This window comes from Prionailurus bengalensis, chromosome B1, assembly GCF_016509475.1.
Source record: "Prionailurus bengalensis isolate Pbe53 chromosome B1, Fcat_Pben_1.1_paternal_pri, whole genome shotgun sequence".
Lineage (NCBI taxonomy): Eukaryota > Metazoa > Chordata > Mammalia > Carnivora > Felidae > Prionailurus > Prionailurus bengalensis.
Genome location: NC_057344.1, coordinates 175,228,580 through 175,246,640, shown reverse-complemented (window position 1 = coordinate 175,246,640; position 18,061 = coordinate 175,228,580). Strand labels below are relative to the sequence as shown.

The window sequence follows — 18,061 nt, the reverse complement described above, 5'->3', positions numbered from 1 at the left end:
ACATAACTCATGTCATTCTTCTTCATCTGTTCCCACTCTACACTCTTCTTTGTAAAATATTTGAATGTATCTTTTTATTTTTTTTAAATTTACTTATTTTGAGCGAGAGCACATAGGAGAGGGACAGAAAGAGAGGAAGAGAGAGAATCCCAAGCAGGCTCCATGCTGTCAGTGTAGAGCCCAACGCAGGGCTCGGTCTCACAAGCCAGGAGTCATATCCTGAGCCGAAATCAAGAGTTTGATGCTTAACCAGCTGAGCTACAGGCGCCCCTTTTAGTGTATCATTTTAATTCCTTTGTTATATTGTTTTTATTTACTTTTTTAATGCTCTAGGGATTATAAAATCTATCTTAACTTACTACACTTTAGGTGAATACTGACTTAATTCTGGTAAAACATACTTTGTGCCACTATAGCTCCATTTTCTCCTCCCTGTTTTGTGTTACTATTGGCATGTGTTATATATATATATATATATGTATGTATGTTTGTTAAAATCAAACAGTGCAGTGTTATAGTCTTTTTTTTCAAGAAGCATGTAAAAGAGGTAACCAACTAAATAGATATTTGCAAATGACATATCAGATAAAGAGTTTGATTCCAAAATATATAAAGAGCTGTTACAACTCAATACCCAAAAAACAAATAATTCAATTAAAAATGGTCAGAAGACATGAACAGATATTTCTCCAAAGAAGACATCCACATGGCCAACAGACACATGAAAAGATGTTCAACATCACTCATCATCAGGGAAATACAAATCAAAACCACAATAAGATACTACCTCACATCCTTCAGAATGGCTAAAATCAAAAACACAGGAAACAACAAGTGTTGGCAACGACGTGGAGAAAAAGGAATCCTCTTGCACCATTGGTGGGAATGCAAACTGATGCAGCCATTCTGGAAAACGGTATGGAAGTTCCTTTAAAAATTAACAGAACTACTTTACAATCTGGTAATCACATCACTGAGTATTTACCCAGAATATACAAAAACACTAATTCAGAGGGATACATGCACTCCTATGGGTATTGCTGCATTTTTTACAATGGCCAAACTATGGAAGCACCCCAAATGTTCATTGATTGATGAATGGATAAAGGAACTGTGATATATATTCACAATGGAATATTATTCATCCACAAAAAAGAATGAAATCTTGCCATTTGCAACAATATGGATGGAGCTAAAGAATATAATGCTGAGCAAAATAAGTCAGAGAAAGACATGCACCACATGATCTCACGCATATGTAGAATTTAAGAAACAAAACAAAGGAAAGAGAGACAAACCAAGAAACAGACTCTTAACTATGAAGAACAAACCAATGTTTACCAGGGGGAGATGGATGGGAAGATGGGGGAAATGGGGGATAGGGATTAAAGAGCACACTTATTGTGATTAAAGAAGATAAAACGACGGGCGCCTGGGTGGCTCAGTCGGTTAAGCATCCAACTTCGGCTCAGGTCATGATCTTGCGGGCCGTGAGTTCGATCCCCGCGTTGGGCTCTGTGCTGACAGCTCAGAGCCTGGAGCTTGCTTCGGATTCTGTGTCTCCCTCTCTCTCTGACCCTCCCACATTCATGCTCTGTTTCTCCCTGCCTCAAAAATAAATAAACATTAAAAAAGATTTTTTAAAAAGAAGATAAAATGATTAAAAATTTGTAAAAAGTATATAAAGGAATACAGAAAAAAAATACATAATTATGTAATCTTTTTTTTACATACTTTTCACAGTGCTTTTCATTCTTTGTATGGATTTGTTAATGTCTGATGCCATTTCTTTTCAGTTTGGAGGACTTTATTTTTAATATATTTTTTTTTATTTAAAAAAAAAAATTTTTTTTTCAAGGTTTATTTATTTTTGGGACAGAGAGAGACAGAGCATGAACGGGGGAGGGGCAGAGAGAGAGGGAGACACAGAATCAGAAACAGGCTCCAGGCTCTGAGCCATCGGCCCAGAGCCCGACGCGGGGCTCGAACTCACGGACCGCGAGATCGTGACCTGGCTGAAGTCGGACGCTTAACCGACTGCGCCACCCAGGCGCCCCTATTTTTAATATTTTTAATATTAAATTAATATTTTTAAATTTTTAATGTTTACTTATTTGAGAGAGAGAGAGAGTGCAAGCAGGGGAGGGACAGAGAGAGAAACATAGAATCTGAATCAGCCTCCAGGCTCTGAGCTGTCGGCACAGAGCCTGATAATGGGGCTTGAGCTGACAAACTGCATGATTGTGACCTGAGCCGAAGTTGGACACTTAACCGACTGAGCCACTTGGCTGCCCCTGTTTTGTAAATTCTTAATGCAGATCTGCTAGCCGCAGCGTTTCTCAATCTTTTTAAATTTGTTAATGTTCTTATTTCACTTTCTTTTCTCAAGTTTATGGAGGTACAATTGACAAGTTGTAAATATTTAAGATGTACAACTTGATGTTTTGATACACACTGTGCATTGTAGGATCTTGGCAAATTTAAAGCCTAACATACAGTATTGTTAACTATATTCACATTTCTCTATTTTAGATCTACTTTTTCATCTTGCCTAAATGCAACTTTACACCCTTTGACCAACCCCTTCCCATGTCTCCCTTCAGCCCCTGGCACCGATCATTCTATTCTCTGCTGCTGTGAGTTTGACTGTTTTAGATTCTACCTGTAAGTGGAATCATGCAGTAATTTTCTGTGTCTTATTTCATTAACATCATGTCCTCCAGGTCTTTTTTTCTTTAAACATAGATTTATTAGATATGGAACTCCTGGTTGACCTTTTTTCCCCATTATTTGAGTAGGTCATTCCATTGCCTTCTGGTTTCCATGCCTTCTCATGAGAAGTCAACCCTTATTGTATTGTTTCCCTTAGTGTGATGAGTCATTTTTTGCTTGCTGTTTTCAAGATTTGCTCTTTATCTTTGGTTTCAACTGTTTGACTAGGTGTCTAACTGTGGATCTCTTAGTCATTACATATTTGGGTTCTTTCATCTTCACGGATGTGTAGATTAATGTTTTCCATTAAATTTGGGACATTTGCACAATTATTTCTTCAAAATTATTTTCCTCCTTTCTCTTACTCCTGTCCTTCTGGGACTCCCTTTACCTATGTACCACTCCAGCAGATGCTGCCCACAGGTTTCTGGAACTTGTTTATTTTTCTTTCTTCCTTAAACACAGTGACCTGAAGTTCTCTGAATACATCTTTAATAGCTGTTTTGCAGTCTTTGTTCTCTAAATCTCATATAGGAACCACCCACAGCTCATTTCTGTTGACTGCTTTTTTATCCTGAATAGGTGTCACATTTTTCTGTTTCTTTATATATCTCAAGATTTTTTGTTAAAAAGTAGACGTTTTAGGTAATACACTGTAACAAATCTGGATTCTGATTTTTACTTCTGAGTGGTGTTTTTTAATTTGTTGGCATTTTTTGTTTGTTTAGTTACTTGCCTGGACTAAATCCATGGCATCGGTTCCCCACAGTGCAGGCTGCTGCTGTCTCTGCCCAGTTATTTGATGGTGATGGTGGTGATGATGAAGATATGCCTGACTTCCCAGGGATCACCCACTTTTCTCTGCAGCTTAATGTCTGTCAATGACTTCAAGAGTTTCTTCTCAAATGCCTCAAGCCAGTAGGGCTTCTGTTCTCTGCCAGTTTCTATGGGCTGGGGAACACCTGCAAAGCTTAGCCAGTGTTTAAGTCTATCCTAACTTTTACTTTCCACCCAGTCTTATGTTTACACTGCCTATGTACACAGGCTCAAAGTCAGCCACAAATACGAGGGTAGCTTTCAGTCTCTCTTGTGTTTGTGGGTAGCCTTCCCATCAGCTAGGAATTTGCAGAGAACTTAACAAGGCCTTCCAAGACTGTTTATTTCCTTGGTCTCCTTTTTACATTTGGGTGAAACTATAGGTTGGCTGAGCCACAGAGGTCTCTCCACCTCTGAGACCACTGCTGCTGCCAACAACACGGATGGCCATGGAGTGTTCCCATGCTCCGCTCCAGATCAAGCAAGTGCTCTCTAGCAATGAAGTTGTTGATACTCACAGCTTGACCTTGTCTGACATGGGAAGGGGTGTGGCAGTTAAAGAGGAATGGGACAGTCCCATAGATTCTCACTGTTCTCACCCAGAGTTGAGTAGTTTTTCATTAAAGTCATTTCGCAGTTTGCTTTATGCCTTTGGTCTTTGGTGAATTTACAGAGAATTAAAATGCTTATTTTGACAGTTTTAGTGAATTTTATTGAGGATCTAACAAATTCCCCACTATACCAAACTCTTTCATATGTTTTGTAACATCACCCCACATTCACACACAACTATTAATGCTGCAGACACAGTCAATTATTACTTGAAAACGATATTGCATTTTGATTTGTGTTAGCTTTGTGGAGACACATTCTTTAGTTGGGATTAATCAATGTTTTCATTGTAGATAGCATCTATTTGCCCATTCACTTATTGACTGTGTACTGGGGTCTGCTTTAATTTCCACATTGCAGAGGTGAATGAGAAAGTCCCAGCATGTCATGAATTCACAAGTCTATTGGGGGAGACAAATTAAAAATTATAATATAGTATATGATGATACATAGGAGTGAGCACAGTGCTCACTGGGATGAGCTAGACAGAGCATGCCTGCCTCTGAGTAGTAAGAAATCACTACGTATACTACCTTTGATTGGGCCTAAGAAAGGTCAAAGTCTGCCAGGCAAAGGGGATGCAAGGATAAAGAATTCTGAGCATGGAAAGCAGTATGTATTAAGGACAAGGGTTGGGTTCAAGTAATAGCTGAAAATGTACCCAGGAGGGTACATGGTAGAGAGCAGTAGAACATGGAACTTAGCTAGAAAACACATTTACGTCTACTGAACTTTACAGCCTTTATCTTCTGGGCCACCAGATTCCAGCCAAGACCTGCATTGATCAAACTAGTTATTGCTTTTCTTTTGTCTTGGATTTCTCTCCATCTGTTCTCTGGAGTATAAGACTGCAATGAGGAGGGACAGATAACAGGTCAGTCAAATAGGAGACTTGGGGACCCTTCGGGTTGAGAGATGGTGAGTACAAAACTAGAGAGTGGCCAGATTCGAAAGATGTTTGTGATCAAATTGACAGGATTTGGTGATACATATAAGGGTAAGCGTGGCTGGTTGGGCACAGAGGGCTTAGAGGGTATAGAGAGGAGCCAACCTCTGGAAGCCATCAGACAAGAAATCAACCCAAACAAAAACAACAGAAGCCAGGTAGGGTGTCCAGAGGAATCACTGGCTGACAGGCCAGGGGAAGAAAGAGAACCCAGGCAAGAGCAGATGTACAGAAATCTGGGAGGCTGGGCTGGAACAACAGTTGTAGCAGAGGGTATGGGCTGGATCCTAAATGAATTTTCTGAGCTGCCCGGATGGAAGCAACTTAATCAAATGCCCCTGGCCTTAAGTTTGAGTGAGACAGGGACAGTAAGAAGTCCCAGTGCAACATGGTCATGTTGGCATTTTTATTTCTTTCTTTTTAATGTTTATTTTTGAGAGACAGAGAACGAGTTGGGGAAGGGCAGAGAGAGAGGGAGACAGAGAATCCGAGGCAGGCTCCTTGCTGTCACTGCAAAGCCCGGTGCAGGGTCGAACTCACGAGCTGTGAGATCATGACCTGAGCTGAAGTCGGACGCTCGACCGACTGAGCCACCCAGGGCATGGTCCTTGGCACTTTTATTTTTGATAGAAATTTGGCATTAATCTAAATCCCTCATGAAGTGGGATACATGGTATTGATTAATAATACTCCCTCAACTAAGGCTTTTCCCGTGGGTAACTCATACACGGCATTAGAAACGATCATTAACTCTGAGATCATTGAGGAATTATAGAAAACAACTTCTTAAAAACCTAATAGTGCTGCCCAAGTGTTAATGTATCTTTTCAAAGCACTAAGGAGCTGGGCAGATACAAATGGATGCAGTGACTATGTAGAAAGAGTAAATGATGACATACCTTGTGTCTGACCTACACTTTTTAAAGAGGTCTCTTTTTATGTGTGACATTTTGTAACTTAATTTTTCCTGTTTATGACATTCTAATGTTTTTTTAATTGCCAACCATCCGGATTTGCTGTTAGTATGAATTAGGTTTTTTAATATAATTAAGCCAGCTTATCTGCCACCCATTATAACTAATCCATTCTGTCTTAATTACTTTTCCATTTCCAGAGCCACTCATCACCTATTAATACAAATATAGGAAAATCTGAGACTTTTTTGTAACATAAGTAATAACACAAAATGTCTGTCAGATATGTGCGTATGTTTTCTTCATATTTTTAGGAAAGGTCAACATGACTTGGTAAAATGTATTCTGCCAGAAACACAGAAGCCAAAAAAGAAACCAGTATTTCAGCCCATTCACTTACCTCATGAAACCAACTTTATAAGCCACATCGTTTATTTCCCAGAATTTCCCCTAGTCTTGATTCTGGGTCCATCCAGTGACAAATTGTGATGTAGGAAGCCCTTCTGTTTCCGGAGGTAATTACAAGGAAGCATTGCCTGTCAGTTCATTTTGGTCACTGGTGCATGTGTGGGTTTTTTTTTTTTCATTCACCCATTTCTTAATCGAGCACAACTCTGATCACTGGCGATGTCGCCGTGAACGAGACACAGAAGGGTTCTGACTCTTTGAGCTCACATTGCAGTAGGGGAGACAAATAGTAACTGAATAGCAACAGTAAAGTGATGAGTAATGTGCAAAAGACTTGAGAGGTGATGTGACAGAGAGTGGTTCGTAGATGGAGGGCTCAAAGAGGCCTCTCTGAGGAGGTGGCTCTAAAACTGACACTTGAATGACAGGAGATGCCTTGAGATGATCACAGGACTAACCATTACAGGAGGAAGCCACAGCTAGTGTGAAGGCCGTGAGTAGGCGTGTAATCCAGTAGTGGTAAGAGATCCCTTTGGGGGAGGGAGAACATTCGAGGTAAGAGGCATGGATGTCATTCCCAGTGCCTTGCAGAGCCCCTGGAGGGCTTTCTGTGATCTGATTGGCGTTTGTAAAAGAGGAGTCCGGCTTCTCTGTGGAGAATGGTTTGAAGGGGGCAAGAATGAGAACAGAGAGGCAGAGTCCAGATGAGAGGTGAGTTCAGCATTCCTTAACCATTCTATGAAGTTAGTCTATGTGTCATTTTCAAAGATTGTTTCTTTGCACGTTGCGTGTTTCCTCTGGTGAGAGTGAACTATAGCATACGGCTCTCTAGATTCAAATCCAGCTTCTCTAACTTAGTGGTCATATGACTCAAGCAAGTCTCGTAACTTCTCTGTATTTCAGTTTCCTCTTATAAAAAAAATGGAATAATAATTTTACCCATTTCAGAGAGTTGTCAGGGTGACTAAGAAAATACACATAGAAATACTTAATACACGACTACAGTAAGCATTTGGTAAATATTAGAGATTAGAGACTATATTTCTGTCTTATCCTCATAATATGGCACGTTCAGATGGCTGTACCTAGTATTGAGTTACAATAACATATTAAAGAAATAATTTCTGCTCCTTCCATCATTTCATAGTTTCTCATGTTATTTTGATACTACGTTAGTATACCTTAATAGCCCTTGTTTACTTATGTAATAATATAATCATTATATTATGCATGTTATTTCCAGCTTCCACATCTGGTAGTAGTTGTTTAAATTTAATGTTAATTTTTAAATGTTTGTTTATTTTGAGAGAGAGAGACCATGTGCACATGTGCGCACTAGTAGGGGAAGGGTAGAAAGAGAGGAGGAGAGAATCCCAAGCAGGCTCCACACTGTCAGTACAGAGCACAGGACTTGATCCCATAAACCATGAGATCATAATCTGAGCTGAAACCAAGAGTTGGACACTAACTGAGCCACCCAGGCACCCCAATATTTGTGTATTTTTAAAGTGACTTTTGTTACTGGTGTTTTAAACATGCACAGCCTTTTAGAGAGATTGGTTGAATATTAATCAGCTTTATTGCAAAGTTAGTGTTTTCAGCCCTTAAAATGGGGTGAAGGGGGATGGGGCTCTGATCCCGAGATGATATAAACCCTGTAAAACCTTAGCATACTGCCTCCACTAGTGCCTTGACAGCACGTGGGCACTGCTCAAATGTACCACTCGGTCCTCCAGCTTTCCCTTTAAACTGAGGGTCCATGCTGGATCTATGGTTAGAAAAGACTCTGACCATTTGGACCATATGGTGATTTAGAAGCCTTGTATTGAGTTTCTGGTTTCCCTGTAAATACGGGTGTTTCTGTCACTTTGTCAGCCTCCAGCTGCATTTCAGACTCTTGAGATTGGTTATTTACATCTCAAAATAGTCTTGAGAATAGTAGGAAAGTAGAGTAGGTCAGCACGGCATATGGTTGAATTTGCATGGACAGACGAACTTGAGAATAATAAGGCAAGTCTTTTTAACTGGCTCTTAGTTATAAATGCGGTATGCAAATGTTTTGTAGTTATGGCTGGGATTGAGGTACATTTGGCAAATGGTAATTTTTATGAGATAAGACATTAACCTAATTTTTAAAATCTCTGTTCTCCTCTTTCACTGAAGTTAGTTGGGCAGGGAACAGCCTGTCTTTGCTGTAAGCATTTTACAGCGTCATCATCGATGCAGATAATCACCCGGCACAGGTGGCTTTGGAAAGCCCTTTCTGTGCAAAACGCTTGCCATTAAATACATACATATTCTGTGGTTCTTCTGGTTTCAAGTTCTCTGTTTCTTCTTGTATGGTTTTTTTTTTTAATTTTTTTTTTTAATTCTTTTTTATTTTTGGGACAGAGAGAGACAGAGCATGAACGGGGGAGGGGCAGAGAGAGAGGGAGACACAGAATCGGAAACAGGCTCCAGGCTCTGAGCCATCAGCCCAGAGCCCGACGCGGGGCTCAAACTCACGGACCGCGAGATCATGACCTGGCTGAAGTCCGACGCTTAACCGAAGGAGCCACCCAGGCGCCCCTGGTTTTTTTTTTTAATGACGTTAATTGTAACATGATTTTGAAGTTTTTACGTGGTGTGGAACATGTGACACAATTCCCCTCTCTGATAAACAGGCAGTCCCTGTGCCCAGGGTGGCAGGCGTTACTCTGCTAACCCATTGGCCAGTGGAATCTACCAAGTTTGGATGTTGGCTCCCACAATTTGTCCCTCCTCACTGTTGCGTTGATTGCATGGATGCCGTACTGAATTTTGTAAAAGTCTAATTAGTTCTAAGTACTATAGGCATGATGATAGAGATTGAATTTTTTGGAAATTGGTAACTGTGTGTGTGTGTGTGTGTGTGTGTGTGTGTGTGTGTGTGTGTGATTTTGTAACTTTTACACTTAATGGGGCTAAAACACCTCATAGCCAATAGCCCTATGATTTTTTTCTTCTGTCTCTTCCAAAGACAGCACGTCTGGCTATTCAAGAGATTCATGTGAGGGTCCGCGTGGGCATAAAGGCTCAAATATGAATTCCTAGCCCTGTCACATACACGGAACTGACCAGTGAGACTCCCATCCATTCCTCAGGCTTCCTGTGCGTGTCTGGAAGAGGGGTCACTAGTCCCCGTCCCCTATTAGGAACAGGGCTCCCCAATTTGTCAGATATCCCATAATTTCACAGTTGGCACCCAATCTGGTTATATTAATGTTAATATTGTAAGTTTACCTTGTTTTTCCAGAAATACATATGTGTGGACATAACTCCCTCTCTATGTGTTTGTTTTTCTACCACAGACACAGGAGCAGAAAGACAGGCACTAAGAGAAAATGTGTATCCTAAATTGAGAGAATTCTGCAGAGAAAACTATGGATTAGAATTTCAGGTAACTCTGACATTAATTTCATTTTTAATAATGTTAGCTAAATAATGTTTGTGTTTATTGTCACAGCTTCGGTGTTACAAACCAAGTTTTAAGCCCCGCCCCCCCCCCCAAAATTTTACTTCTTTAAGCATGGGTAAAAAGGAACAGTGGAAAATGGAAATAAAATATTTAGTTATTTTTGATGCTTTGCACTTTTATGCTGTTTCTTGGACCCTGCCTGGTATTGGCTCACCTTTTCCCTGTAACCATGTTTATTTGCCTCTTGGCAATCTCCACTATTTTCAAAAAGGTGAAGGTTGCTGAGCACCTGTCTTAGGCTGTGGTCTCTGGAAAGGTTTACATCTAAAAATTGGGACCAGCTTTCTCACAGGTTTTTTGTTTGTTTGTTTGTTTGTTTGTTTTGTTTTGTTTTGAGCAACTGGCCAGTCCCTTGCTTTCTATCTTGCCTTTTAGTTGTTGTTTGCATTGTAGAATGTCCTTTTTCCTCTTTCAGGGATTTGCCATTTACAAAAAAAAAAAAAAAAAATTACATCAACCTTTCAAGAGACAGTAACTCTTCATGTCATTGCTAAAGTTCATGAACACCCTGGCATTTATAGATACCACGGATTTTGCCACCTAATAGCAAAGTATTAGAAAACATTGGGCATATCTTGAATATCCAGAAATTTAAAAAGTAAATGCCTCCTGCAACAGATAATTTTTCAACCTCATTTACAATGGACATCTTACTTCTCCAGTGCTATCTTAACTACATGTTTCCACTGTTAAGTGAGGAATAAAATGTACCAGAGGTTTGTGGTATAAGAGTGCAAAATGCATCTTTGTTAGTGGAAGAAAACTTCACCCTTCATTTATTTCCTCCTGAATATTTTATCTTGGTACACTTAATGATGCTTTCTTATCTGATGGATAAAATAGTTGGTCTCAAAATGACTCCATTCTCTGTGCATACTGTAAGTCAGCAACAGGCCATTATGACACACATATTGAACAGTTACTCATAAGTCACGAATTGCTAGATAAATTGTGAGCCTAAATTAAACCCCTTGTTGTGAATTCAGCACTGCCTTCCCTGGGGAATCTGGTTCTACTGATAACAGGATCTCAACTGTTACAAAAATTCTGATCTGTCAAGATTCCCAAAGACTTAGACACTCCTTGGGGACTCAGTTACTTTAGAGAAAAAGATGTGGCCAAGCACGTTAATCCCATATTTGAGTTTGTTTGGATTTGCATTATTTTTTTTTTTTTAGTAGAGGGAGGGAGTTGTTGAGCTACAGACCAGCCTGCATACAACATGGTATTAAGATTAGCTGAGAGGAAAAAGAAGAAAAATATATTTTCTAAATTATAAGTAGTCCCAGGAAAAGAGAAATAAAGCCAAAGGAAAACTGTAGAAGGCAGGGTCCATAGAATAAATTGACAGCAAGGATCATTGAACGAGGCAGGTGCATTGAACGAGTCTTTGAGATGCCAGGAAGCAGTGGAAACCACACTGGGCAAAAAAGAGCTGGAACTGAAGCCCGGCTTTCCACTGTGACTCCTTTAGTCCGGTGTCTGAAACACGGGGGTGGTGACCACTTCTGTGTCTGAGGCTGTGTTTGGAATGAAAGTTTGCTAGTTCGCATTTGCTTCCCACCTTCTGAGCTTAGCAGGAACTCAAATATATAATACCTGAATCTGCTAAAAATATACTTCTTAGTATAGTCTCTTCTAGTAAGTTGTTTATAGATCTCCCTAAGGATATGTTTTCTAGTGAGATGGTTTTCTTCCCTCAAGTGCAACAAAATATGATGCTGGAAGATTCGTGGGGAAAAAAAAACAAAAAACAAAAACAACTTCTCTATATATTACTCTGGATTTCATCATTGGCTGTGCATTGAACCCAGAAGAAGTGAATTTCCTAGGTTTACTTAAATATGCACTGATCTGCTTTATGCTTCCTTGCCTTTGTTTATGCTGTCCTTTCCACCTGCAGTGCTCTGCAGCCTGCTTCCCTCCCTGAATAAGTCCTACTTATTCAGTTATATACATTAAAAAATGTTTAATGTATATTTATTTTTGAGAGAGGGAGACACAGAGTGTGAGTGGGGGAGGGGCAGAGAGAGAGAGGGAGACACAAAATCTGAAGTGAGCGCCAAGCTCTGAGCTGTCATCACAGAGCCCGATGCGGGTCTCAAACGGTGAGATCAGACCGGAGACAGAGTCGGACACTTAACCGACGGAGCCACCCAGGTGCCCCTAAGTCCTACTCATTCTTAAGACTATGCCTATAGATCTCAAGTCATGCCCCTCTCCTCACCACCGCCCAGTAGCTATGTGTCCTCCGTGTGGTTCCTTGAATACTTCAAGCCTGTTCCCATTTCAGGGTTTTGCCCTGGCTGCGCTTTCTCTGTAAGAATGTTCACCCCCCCCTCATCTTCACATGGGAGTTTCCTTATTATTCTCCAGGTCTCCACAAAAATGCCACTTCCTAGAGATACTTCTCTAGCGACCCAGTCTAAAGTAAGCACCTAGGAGACTTCTTTTACGTCACCCTATTTTAGTTATTTGCATAGCATGTCTCAACACTGGATATTTGCCTTTTTTCACATATTGGCTTGCTTATTATCTCTCTCCCACTAGATTGTAAGTTTCACAAGAATAAGGACTTCTCTGCCTTCTTGACAGCTCCCCTCCGAGTTCTAGAATAGTGCCTGACACATAGTAAAACTCTGTAGGAATGTGTTGAACAAGTGAATGCCTTTCTGAGCATATGAATGAATGAAGTCTAAGTCCAACATTACTTGCTTAAGGAAGTTTTCTCTGATCCTCTGGCCCCTCCTGGGATATGCCATGTACCCTCCTCTTTGCTCCCCTATAATCCTAGGCATAACTCAACAGTGCATCCAGTTTGTTCAAGAAGTGTTTGTTAACCGATGAACACATGCCAGCCAAGTGCTGGGAACACAAAAACAAACGAATCAGACCCTCTTCTTGTGGAGCTTCCAGTATTGTTGGGGGTGGCAGACAATAAACAATATATCCCAGTGGTTATGGATGCATTTTCTTGAGTAAATGCTTTTAAGAAGAGTAAGACAGGATAAGGGGGTTAGGGAATGCCAGGTAGTCAGAGAAGGACTCCTTAATAAGACCTTTGGACAGAGGTCTGTAGAAAATGAAGGAGCAAGTCTTACAGATGCCTTGGTAGGAGAATTCCAGGCATAGGCAACAAGGAAAAGGGTCTGAGGACCCTTGTGGGAGAGGACATCAGGTTCAGATCATATGGGACTTTGTGGGCCAAGATTAAGGACTTTGTACGGTTAAGAAGGGAAAGGAGGATGTTACAGGATTTACATTTAAGAGAGTCATTCAAGGGGCTCCTGGGTGGCTCAGGTGGTTAAGCGTCCATCTTCGGCTCAGTTCATGATCTCACAGTTCATGCGTTCGAGCCCCACATTGGGCTCTGTGCTGACAGCTCAGAGCCTGGAGCCTGCTTCAAATTCTGTCCCTCCCTCCCTCTCTCTCTCTCTGCCCCTCCCCTTCTCATTCTCTGTCTCTCTCTGTTTCTTAAAAATGAATTCATGTTGGGGCGCCTGGGTGGCGCAGTCGGTTAAGCGTCTGACTTCAGCCAGGTCACGATCTCGCGGTCCGGGAGTTCGAGCCCCGCATCGGGCTCTGGGCTGATGGCTCGGAGCCTGGAGCCTGTTTCCGATTCTGTGTCTCCCTCTCTCTCTGCCCCTCCCCCGTTCATGCTGTGTCTCTCTCTGTCCCAAAAATAAATAAACGTTGAAAAAAAAAAAAATGAAAAAAAAAAAAAAATGAATTAATGTTAAAAAAAAAAAAAAGATGTAAGCGAGTCACTCCGGCTCTGTGAGGAGACTGGAATAGGGGTGCAGGACAAGGTAGAAGCAGGAGAACAGTGCAAGTTAAGAAATGATCACGGCCTGGACTAGAATGAGCGACGGAGACAATGAGACATCTGGTGAGGTCAAGTTTTCATCACCTGTCTCTAAGGTCTGCAAGTTCTCAGGATTGGAATTGTCTTACTCATCTTATCCCAGTGATAAGTCAGGTGTCTGGCATATAGTAGGCTGTTGAGTTAAATATTTATTAAATTGGTAGAATATACAGTTACATTTTACACAAGGCCTTAACTCTCTCTCTCTCTCTCTCTCTCTCTCATATATATATGCCTGTTGGTCAGGCTTTTTTCTCTGTTTCCGTAATTTTTTCATTTAAACTAAGATATTCATTCATTCGTTCTTAGTATGCACTAAGAATATATAAATCTGCCCTGCCCAGTGCTCACTGTTACTCTGAACTGGGAGTAAGCCAGGTTAGGGCAGGAACCTCTAGAGGGGGTGCTTGACTCATGGGCACTTAGGACACCTCCATTTTGAAAGTGATTTTCGTGTGAGTCTAGCCACTCAACTCGGTATCATTCCTTAAGAATATCTTCTCTCCTGGGTGGCTCGGTCAGTTAAGCATCCGACTTAGACTCAGGCCAGGATCTCACTGTTTACGAGTTCAAGCCCTGCCTCGGGGTCTCTGTTGTCAGTACAGAGCCTGCTTCAGATTCTCTGTTCCCCTCTCTCTCTGCCCCTCCCCCACTTGTGTGCATGCTTGTCAAAAATAAAATTAAAAAAAGAAAAAAAACTCTGATAGCCAGCTGCTTCAGTGGCATCTAGTATTGATCTCACTTCATCTTATTCCCCAATGTTCATAAACCTGTTCCTTTTCTTCGCCTTTAACATCCAGTACACCCTGGGTGTTTTTAATCCTTAGACCCCCAGTAAGAGTGCTGTCTTCCCCCTAAGCTGGTGCCTCTGAGTGATCCCCGTGTCCTCATATCTGGCTCTCTTCCCTCCAGAGTTACATGAAGATAAGTCTCTATTTTTGGAATGTTAATATATGTGAAATGGAAGCCGTCCCTCTCCTTTTGTCCAGTTTCTCAATTGCTATTGTTTTCTAGTCTTCAAAACTTCAAGATCTTAGCTTCCAGCACATTCTTCACCTTTTTTTTTTTTTAATTTTTTTTTTCAACGTTTATTTATTTTTGGGACAGAGAGAGACAGAGCATGAACGGGGGAGGGGCAGAGAGAGAGGGAGACACAGAATCGGAAACAGGCTCCAGGCTCTGAGCCATCAGCCCAGAGCCTGACGCGGGGCCTGAACTCAGGGACCACGAGATCGGGACCTGGCTGAAGTCGGACGCTTAACCGACTGCGCCACCCAGGCGCCCCCATTCTTCACCTTTTATAATCTACAAACTGCCCCTATTCTTGTTGATTCACCTGCCACAGCATTTCTTAGAAATTCACCTTTTTCTTCCCATTTCACAAGGCTCTGTCTTTATTCAGCCTTCTGTTTCTTAGATGCTGAATGACTATGGCATTTTCCAATTCTCTCCCAGCACTGGACATTTTGTCTTCTGGTCCAGACTGTCCACAGCTGCTCAGATCATCTTCCTTAAACAGTATTTATCAGATTTAATTCATTGTAAGATGTTTCTTTTCACATTTTTACTTCTCAGAAATCAGAATTCATCTTACAAATAGCACATCCTGATGTAATTGGCAGTGCATTTGTGTTTTTAGTGGAACATTACAGTATTGGAGCAGCCTACAAGGCCTGATGTTTTGGATTCAGTAAAATACAGTGAATTATGTCATTTATGGAGTGTAGTAGAAACAGCATGAATTTTTCTGTTAGAAAGACTAGGATTCAAATGCTGGGTCTGCAAATTACCAGTTCTGTGAGTCTGAACAAATTGCTTGATATCTTTGACATTAGTTGACCGTTCTGTAAAATGAATGGGGGGTAGTGTTTATCTTCCCAGATTGTTTTGTGAAGGCACGAGATGACACAAAGCCCCTGGCACGTGGAAGTCACTCCGCCAATGTTCATTTGTTACTGCTGCTTGCCTTTTTAAGTCTCTTCTCCTGATTAAGAACCCGGTGTAATGAAATGATTTATGTGCATTTTCTTTTGCCTTTCTAAGTACAGCAGGAGACTTCTGACCAGAAGCATCTATCTGTCTGAGGGGTGCTCAGTGTCTCGTACAGAAGGAATACAAACGGGAAGAATGGTTAGGAAATACTGTGCCGCATACAAGAAAGACCAGAACCTTAAAGGTCAGGCTGTTGGCTTGAGAGAGGATTTTGCTAAATTCGTTTAATCCTTTAGCACATCGACCAGTACTGTAGGACTCTGAGCCTGGAGGTCTAAAGTGTAGAGAAAAGGGCCGAGTTTGTCCATAAGGCAGAACCAGAACTCTCCCCCTGTAGCCTCCTGGAAAGTGATAGAAGGAGAGAGAAAGGCAGAGTCAGCACGTATACCTTTCCTTTCCTTGAGTTCTGCTTCAGAGAAGGGGCCGTGGGGTTAGATAAGTGAAAATGAGTGGGAAAATAGGTAGTACTAAGGGCACCTTGCCTGTGCTCTCTACTTGGGACTCTGGAAAGAGATGGCCAGACAGTAACCACCCTTCCCCGACCTCACCCCAACCCTGCAAACAGACCTGGGCTTGGCCACATCATGGCCGTGGCAGCAAGTGACGATTAGGCTTAACTTTCCCAGGCTGCTCTCAGTTATCGTGTGTCATATATTCTGAGTTAAGAGCCAGTGCTAGTCGCCACGACCGGAAGAGGTGGCCGCACAAAAGGCCGTGGTGAAGAAACTGGATGGAGCATGGGCCCATGGCTTGGGGCAGCTCATCCACAGCAGGGGAAGCTGGCCTGGCTTGGTTGGAGAGCAACACGAGGCTCTGACCCAGCTGAGAGGGAAGGACCAGTCCCTGGGTGACATGATGCCAGCAGCCAGTGGGTATCACCTGGGGGCCATGCCCAAGCACTCTGTTTTCCCTTCAGGATATGAGGTCACCTGGATATCATCTTAGGGAAAAGAAGCAGGGGAACAGGGAAGCCATGTCTTTTGAGAAACTCGGCATTTTGATCCAAGAGAGAATAAGCACCTAACAGAGTCGTGGAAAACATCAGTTTACACTAAGGTTTAAATTGGATAAAACTGAAAGTTCACGGTCTCGTGCTAGCCAGAGGGTGGAGACTTGGACAGGAGGCACAAACTGGTCTTAGACAGAATTAAGAAGCTGCGCTCTCTGTATGTATCCGAGTTGTAGGCTGAGTGAAATTCCATGTGTCTTACACTACCTTCACCTTGCTAACGATTACCAAGTTGAGCAATCGCTTGGTCTCACACTGAAGGTCCATCCGCGGTTGCCCCCACCCACTCTTCCTCCGCCACAGCCCTCCTGCTCTGTCGAGCCCAGGCTCCTGCTCTATGCTGATTTTTTTCCTTGCAGCCGTCTGCCTGCTCACAAATCTCAAAATGTCTTTGCCTCCTGAGTTGCCAGAATACATCATTGGCTTTATAATTGACAGGCTGTGTTGTGATGCCCTTGGTTTTTTCTCCACATTGTCAGCTGATGGACTTTTCCATTTCCTGTTAATCAAATGTGTGCTTCTTAAGTGAAATGTATATCCTCTTATGGAATCACAGGTTGTTTCACTCAGGCAAGCACTTCAATTTGTCTAGCTCACTTCACATTTCAGTTCTGCCCATCAGTGCCTGGACAGGTCTTACCAACTTGATATTCCGTAGAAGTATTATAAGTGTGTGACATCATCTTTCTCCCATCCATGAGCCCATTGGTTACAAGAGGGAAGGAAGATTAATAGAGATGAGAAAGAGAAGGAAAGCAGTATGTCATAACTGACCTTCATTGTTCTAGTGTGATTGTAAGTGTTGGCTCACCATTTCTGCAGCACGGAGCGGCTCTTCTGGAATTCTCCTGCCTGACTTCCCAAGACAGTATTCTTGTTCCTCCTTTACCTGGTGTGCACAGACAATCTTCTGCCTAATATTTCTCCTAAATATAGAGCAGTGGCACTGTGGGGAGCTCCAGAAATTACTGGAGGAGCTATATACTTTGCTGAACATTTAATTCTGCTAAATTGTGGCTGGCTGATTACCCCAACGCTGAAAATCACCCAAGAAGATTAGTCCTCCAGTAAGCAGAATGAGAGATCCTCATTTGCAGGTGACATTTACGTGTCCCAGTTGGGTACAATCACCGTGAAGCCTTTCTCAGATTCTTAACACAAGGCACCTATTTCTTCCTATCCTCATTTTTTATTTCTTATAGTAGAGAGAGGAGACCTTTTAACAAGACTGCGCCGTAGAAAGAGCACTCTTATTTAAGAGATCTGATTTGTCAATAATTAGTTGTAAACC

The 18,061-nt window shown here is 41.8% G+C and overlaps 1 protein-coding gene across 1 annotated transcript in view; it reads left to right on the top strand.

Moving 5' to 3' along the window:
* NWD2 (NACHT and WD repeat domain containing 2) overlaps positions 1–18,061 on the top strand; it is a 185,020-nt gene that overhangs the window by 65,119 nt on the left and 101,840 nt on the right. The window contains exon 2 of the mRNA XM_043572808.1: positions 9,738–9,826. Within this exon, the coding sequence (XP_043428743.1) occupies positions 9,738–9,826 (89 nt within the window). The remainder of the gene's footprint in view (positions 1–9,737; positions 9,827–18,061) is intronic.